Here is a 7,520-nt window from a genome sequence, read left to right on the forward strand (position 1 = left end):
CCGCTTCTTCTCCATCAAAAGATGGTTGCTGTGTGTATCCATGGAAACCATTCGAAAAATGTTTCAGATTTTCCAATGTCTTAAGATAATTCTGGTGTTTTGGTATCTTGAAAGGAATATGTTTGGAAGCAGTCGTTTCTCCAAAATCATCCAAGACTTCTCCAGAATATCCAGAATTAGTTGGATTACCAGCTACATTGGACTCCTCGAAATCATCATATTTGTCATCAGCTGTAGCAAGAACCTCTTCCAGTTCCTGAAGATCATTGTCGTCCAGTTGTTCAAGATCGGACTCGCTTAACTCTTCCAGACCGTAGTTTGCTTCTTCTGGTTCTGGGACTTGATCCATTGCTGTGTAGTCATCGCTTGGATGATCATCGTAGGCTTCGAAACCATTTTGACCATTAGCTCCTCCATAGTCGTCATAGACGTCGTCGTACATCACTGGTGATGACAAGTTGTGCTTGTAGGCGTCATCAGGGATGGTTAATGCGTCAGTGAAATTTGGTTTAGACTGTGGAACTGTCGGTGGTAAGGCATCGGATGGAAAGTGCTGTACTAGGGGCTCAGTCGCAAATGTTCCCGAATTCAATAAATCAATGACAGGCTCTTGAGGAGTGTTTGTGGAGCTTGCCACGTCGGACGGGTGGTATTGTACATCTGAAGACAACTGATAGATATGGTCATCCTTAGCGAGTGGAGGCTCTGGTTGGGTGTAGGTCTCTAGATGAGGAATTGGGGTGTCTATCTGTGCTGAAGGATGATGCTGTAAAGCATTCACATCCTGTAGTAGCGACGTCTCTTGGGTAGTGGGAATGAGTGACAAGGAATCGGCTAATATTCCTTCATCTGAGAAATAAACATCTGATGTTTGAGTTTCTACAATGGATGGCGTTGTGGCAGCTGCATCTCCGACAATATTTTGACTACCAGTTTCCGTAACAACAACAGAGTTGGTCGTAACGTCAACGTTTGCGGCTGTATTATATACCTCTGTCGTTGGACCAAGGTCGTTAGCGTCGGTAGACGTAGGAACTTGTGAAGATTCATTACTTGTGATGCTCTTGGACGAGGTTAAATTAATCAACAAAAAGCCTGGAAGAGAAGTAAATTGAAAGATATAACATCATTTACACCAAACGATTAAATTTCCTATCTATGAAGCCACGGTCAGTACTTTCGGAAGTAACCATTTCTTACAATCAAGCTACCATCAACTGCCGTAAGATCTGAACAGGATCATGTCTCGCATTTCAAAATATGTCAAAAATTAGATTTTCCCTGGTTTACTCTAACCGTCGCTTAGAACAAAGTTGATTGCTTTGAAAGATATCACTAAAAAGGACAATGATCCGATGATCCGATGATCCAATGATCCGATGATCCGAAGCAACAGCAGAGGCAAGATACAAGTACATGTAGTGGCTGTTTTATCCTCTTCTAAGTATTAGCTCAGCAGCAAATGCGTAGTGACAACACATAAGTGTTTCCTAACCAGCATGAAGTAGCTGACATTAACGGTGGGACGTAAAAACACAAAAGGTACTTACAGCATATCAATATTGGCCTGATGTGTCCTTCCAGTAAACATTTTAAAATCATAACGTAGGTTAACAACTACAAAATTTTCAACCTTTTCCTCTGGTCGTTGTGATTAGTGTATGGACACAGATCGGCCGAGAGCCTTAAAACTCCGTCAGAAACCTAATTTACTTTCGTAAAGGGATAACGGCTGACATCATTGGCCTTTGTAATGGCTGTCATTGGGCGATCATTGTCCCTCGTCCATCATCACCCATCATCACCCATCATCCCGGGCTAGATGACCTGACATAGAGCTTCACATTGAAATCAATTTAAAGGGATTGTAAAGAGATTTTCTATCTTTTTCATGTGCATCTGGACCTTTAATGGCTTCTGCATCTGGACCATTAATGGCTTCTATTTACACCTTTCCAATTTCCCGTTAGATGTATGTGGTTCCTGTAACTATAGAAATGCTTAACTGTACATAAATATGACTTCACTACATGTATTGCAAACGCTGCGTGTAAATCATTAGTAGTTTTTGCAAAAAAAACCTCGTAAAGCTGGTTTGAGTGAAGTAGCAAAAGACACAGACTTCAGGCTTAATTTTCAAACGGTGCAAATCCATGCTTAGTGTCCGCGATAAAGTTAAAAAAAAAACACTTTACATTCCCTTTAATATTATAACAAGGGTTCAGACTAGTTGTACATACTTGTAAGTGCGTCATCTCGTTTGTCTTTGACATCTGCCAATGTACCTGTGCACATTCTTCTATAACACATAGACAATCGTCAGTCTGGGAAGATTGTGGCGGTAATGCAGCTGTGAAAGGAGAAGATATACTCTTCAAGAAATACTTTAATATTTTTTCTAGCTTTTGAACATGATATTTTTGCTTTCTCTTTTGTAAAATGAATCACACTTTTATCGCAATTAATCGTATGGTCGGATGAGTATCGTTTAGTGCATCAAATCGCAAGAATCGTTGCAGCCCCACGATAATCATGAACATTAAATTATGTCGTGAAGTTCAGCGACATAATTTGATAATCATGACTATTTTTTAGGAAAATAATTTCCACCAAAATATATTATTATCATTATCATAAGATTAATCATTATTTATGGGGTTTTTTATTTCGAAATTAAGCGCAATAATACAAAAAAAACCACTTCAGCACAATTTGTAGTCATTGTAGCCATGATATATCGCATAAAAAAGTTTAAAAAATTCTAAATTTGGATTAAAATTTACCACAAAACGCATTAAAATCGTCAATCTATCATTACTTTTTGTATCATTAAAAAACATATTGAAGTGTTTTGTTTTCTAAATTTGTTTTTTTATGGGGAATAAAATTGGTTCTTCTTTTGTTCGTTGTATTAATGTTTGATTCAAGGTCGTCATATTTTGTTATTGACACAGTTTTTTTAAATGTAATGAAACTGAAACGTATGCTCAAAGTTAGCAAGCCAACTCTGACTCTGTTGATTGTAATTTTAGCAAAATGCCATCTTAGGACAATCAATCTTAATTCATCTTTAGACTAGGGACCAGTAACGGATTTTGGACTTGTTGGGCCTCAGGCAAACGAACGGTAGATGGTTTAATTTCTCATTTTAGGGAGGGGGCATGATGTGATTACAATTTTATGGCAGGAAGGAACAGATCAATCAGCTCATCAGCATCAATCGGCATTCATTACCATTAGACGCAACAATTTAGTCGATTCTCACACATCACGCTCCTAGTAGGACAATTTTCGATGGGCCTGAGGATATTTATTAAGTGTTTGATAATATTTACTGTTACAAAATTTGTCATGGGCCGAATTTTCGATGGGCCGAAAGGCAGCTGCCTAGTTTGCCTATAGGTTAATCCGCGTCTACTAGGGACTGCTGAGCGAGTTACCTAGAGGTACGGGTACAGAAAATTTCTTGGCAGCTCAGGTACACAGGTTAAATCGGCTGAAACACTGTAACTCCGTGCGCTTTCGACTGTGCTCAATTCCTATTTTATAAATATTTTATTGTAAAATATTACAAAGGGATTAGAACAATTTACAAAAATCATGAACCTTCTCCTCAATTCCTTATGTCAACGTCTTGTCTTTGTCTCGCTTAGGAGAGGCACCTCATATCCTCGCCCCACCCAGTGGCGGAGCCAGGATTACCTCCGATGCATTTACATACGCCCCTGTTTTTTTTATTAGCTTTATAAATTAAATGTTTATGTTTCGTAACATCTATTGTTTATTGTTTTAAAGTAATTTTACAAATTTCTAAATTAAAAATAGAATTTTAATCAAAAGAATCAAAAGTACAATGTGTGTAAGCCTACTTTCCTACCCAATCAAATCAATCAACTTTATTCATCGATCTTTCATTGGTAAAATCGTTAACTAAACGTCAACAGATGGTAATTTTTAAATACTTTTGTCATTTCCGTAAATGATACATGTATATAAAGCATACTTCCTTCCCAACGTGTACGTTATAAATGTTACCAAAAATAGAAAGCTATTTGACGTCTGTTTGATGCAATTTCGGCGCCAAATCTTGTCACATTTGCGTAATATCTTTTACTACCAATATAAGTCCTAAAAATGCAACATTCAGATCCATCGTTCCACTAAACTACTCCGACATCGTTGCGATACCACGCAGCGTAACCGTACACGTTGTGTTCTTGACGTCCGAGATATTTTTTATGATTGGTATTTATTCATATTGATTGATGAGAAAAAGGTGGGTAGAAGGATTGTTTTAAGATATAAGAATGATAAGATGTTATATATCTATTGAATATATTATTATCAATTATTAGTTCGATCAGTTCTTATTGAAAAGTTGGCAGTGGATTAGACGCTATTACGATTTTTACACGATGGAGATCAAATTTTTAGTTTTACTCTTTTTATCTTGTAAGTTTACATTTTTTGTGGTTTTAGAGAATTCAGATAATGTGTATTGCTGAAAATGGTACTCTTTTGGAACATATGTATTTTTGAATTTAATCCTAAAAGGAAACGTTTAGAACGGACAAAGAATTGAGTCCGTCATTCCTTTTAGCTTTTCAAAAATGTTGAAATCGTGTTTGCAAATACCTTACTTTTCGGGGAAGGGAGGGTTTGATTCTCCCAAATTCACAGACTTAGGATAGATCAATTACTTCATTAATAAGAATGAAATAAGCTGTCTGGAACTGCTTGGTAATTTTCGTCTGCTTTGATCTGAAATAAGACAGATTTGTATATGAAACAGGAGTTGCCTCCCTTATACTATTTTACTTTCCACTATTAACCATTCAGTAGACAAAAAAAGTGGGTGCCAATTACAATTTCTGTTACCATAATATGAACCAATAAGAATTACAGTTCATCTAAGATAACTCGGGGTTATGGTTTTCGTGCCAACAACCCCATGAAATTGAAGGTGTCTTTTCTTTCAGATATTTCCACCACCAAATCCTCAGAAGATAATGAAATCCCAGCATCAGTTCGGCGAGCCCTGATCCTCGACATTCTCTACAACTTAAACATACTCCATGATGCCCCTGTCAGAAAGACTCAGTTTGTTGGCCGGAAGTTGAATGAAGCCAGAACAGATTTGGCCATACAACGTGCTATTTTAGATCAATCAAAACCAGGTAAGTGTATCGCACTTCTGTAATCATTGCGTTACCAATGCCTGATAGGGAGACGCAGTGCTCAATGATCCATCTCGGAGAGGCAGTCATTGTTCTTGAAAATTTCCCACATTGCACACGCTACGGCGTTGCCCATTTTCACATATAATCATTGAAATTCTTTGATAAAGATATACGTAGAAGATTGGTGTCTTCAGTGGAGTTGTCTCCCTTGGTATTAGTGCTGTATTTCTAAGCAGCCCTTTCGGTTCTTTCTTTGCATTTTAAATATCATAGTAACTTAAAGTATTGCTCCGTATCCTTTCAGTTCAGAGCAATGCTCCAAGGTTCGAGAAATTGGTAGCACCATCACCTTCAGATAACCAGGCTAACAAACCACCAGAGAGTCTGTTGGATGAATTCAACTCGCCAAAGCAGAGAATCAAAGCGCCATCTTTTCTTCAGCCCAAACGTAAACCACCTCTTGGAATTGGAAATCCCAATATATTCGTCAAGAGACCAGATTCAGTATGGGCTTATATGAATTTGGACAATCCGAAATCCACGCTTGAAATCCAAACAACAACAGCGCCACCTACGAGTAGGACATTTCAAGTATCGATTAACTCCCCTTCTATTGTTGCGCCACCTACCACGTTCGATCCCGACGCCATTCGTACACAGAGTCCTCCAAACAATGGCGGTATGGTTCCCGAAGTCCTTAATACCAATCCAGCGACTGGACGTTCCGACACGACAGTCACAACAGCATCTCCAATGAGCTTGGATCCGTTGGGGAACCTATTTTACAATTTGCTTCAGAATCATAATCAAACATTCAGTCCTAATAGTGACATACCCCATACACCCGCGGAAGTGACTACAAGTTCAGTGCCTCAGATGAAAAACAGTACAGCGACCCAGATCAAAAACAGTGCAGGAGATACACTCAACGCGGATTTTCATGATCCGTTTGCTCATCTTATGTCAAACTTATTGAAAATTCCAGGAGCTTTTACGAATCCCATTCCTGGATCCCCGAATTCTCCGGGGACAGATGCATTGAATCCTGATATTGCGTCAACTTCAATTGATCCTGTGGTGAACGGCACAGATCCGATGGCAAACCTATTTTCCCACTTACTAGATCATTCACCAACATCATTTGGAGTGACTAATTTTGAACCAGAGCCAGCATCGACGTCAAGTCCATTACCGGACAACATTTTACCTACCACAGCTTCACCGACAACTACTGACTCAAATGCTGCGTTCGGAAACCAACCAGCTGAGCAAGTTCTAACAAGTCCAACGACGTCAAGTCCATTACTTGGCATTATTTTGGCTTCACCAGCCCCTTCAGAAGCTACTCCAGTCAACCAGGACACCATCATAAACGCTTTCATCCCACCACCTTCACTTACCACCGCTACAACACCATCTCCAAACATTTACCATAACCATTTACCCAACTGGCAACAATCTGAACCAACGAGCACAAATACTGCTCCAGTTGGTCAAAAACACCAAAATAACGTAACAGATGCTTTCCAAGATCTACCTTTAACATCAACCAATTTCCAGAATCAAGTATCAAACTCAATCAAGCAATTTGGACCGACCATGGTGCATTCAACAAATAATGACGCGGGTCAGATGCATCCGAACTGGATACTGACGAATCCACCGTCGGTAATCCGCGCATCGGAACCAGTTCTACCGACCAAGGTACCAGGAGACGCAACTGTACCGCAAGCGTCTCAACCTAACGGGCTCCATCAACCAGCTGACGTTACTAATGCTTTGATCCAAATGTTCACTGCGTCAGTTCCCGAACCACCATCAGAGGATAACGAATTAAGTGACTTAGAGAAATTGTTAGCTCCTCCAACGATATTTTCTTTAGGTTCCAATGCTGGAACGCCATCTTCAATTGCCACCAATTGGGTTTCAGGAGTGGATTCTCAACTACCCAATCTTTCCCCCACGGTTCTACCTAAACCAGGAAACAAGTTTGGAACTAATGATCAGATGGAAATTGTCCCCACGTTTACGCCCACAACTGTCGGACCACCAGCAGTCGTACCAGAAATACCAGCAACCAACGTACATCCTCTGATATCAAACATAATTCGACAAAATGCTGGCACCAACCAACCGTCTTCTGTTCAACCAACTACTCCTTCGACAATGACTCCAGTTCGCCGTCCAAACCCTTTCTTCAATGCCAGACCCTTTCCAAATACCCAAGTTCGGTATCCACCGATGCAAACTACCACCCAGNCACCACAGCTTCGCCCAGTGTATTACTTCGACCCAGTTACTAGACAATATCGGNTATCTAATCAACGAGTCCCTCCCAAA

General features: G+C 39.7%; 2 protein-coding genes across 2 annotated transcripts in view; one reads left to right on the top strand and one right to left on the bottom strand.

Annotated features, from left to right (window-relative positions):
* The window catches only part of LOTGIDRAFT_236688 (hypothetical protein), a gene marked incomplete at its 5' end in the record, with an annotated part of 3,987 nt that extends 1,692 nt beyond the window's left edge, over nucleotides 1–2,295 (bottom strand). Inside the window, 2 exons of the mRNA XM_009067725.1 lie at nucleotides 1–1,095; nucleotides 2,241–2,295. The exon at nucleotides 1–1,095 is cut by the window's left edge and continues 837 nt beyond it. Coding sequence (XP_009065973.1) covers nucleotides 1–1,095; nucleotides 2,241–2,295 — 1,150 coding nt within the window. The remainder of the gene's footprint in view (nucleotides 1,096–2,240) is intronic.
* A 2,120-nt stretch (nucleotides 2,296–4,415) lies between these two features.
* Nucleotides 4,416–7,520, top strand: part of LOTGIDRAFT_169439 (hypothetical protein) — a gene marked incomplete at both ends in the record, with an annotated part of 6,532 nt that continues 3,427 nt past the window's right edge. The window contains 3 exons of the mRNA XM_009067726.1: nucleotides 4,416–4,452; nucleotides 4,980–5,177; nucleotides 5,485–7,411. Coding sequence (XP_009065974.1) covers nucleotides 4,416–4,452; nucleotides 4,980–5,177; nucleotides 5,485–7,411 — 2,162 coding nt within the window. The remainder of the gene's footprint in view (nucleotides 4,453–4,979; nucleotides 5,178–5,484; nucleotides 7,412–7,520) is intronic.

Source organism: Lottia gigantea (genome assembly GCF_000327385.1).
Source record: "Lottia gigantea unplaced genomic scaffold LOTGIsca_85, whole genome shotgun sequence".
Lineage (NCBI taxonomy): Eukaryota > Metazoa > Mollusca > Gastropoda > Lottiidae > Lottia > Lottia gigantea.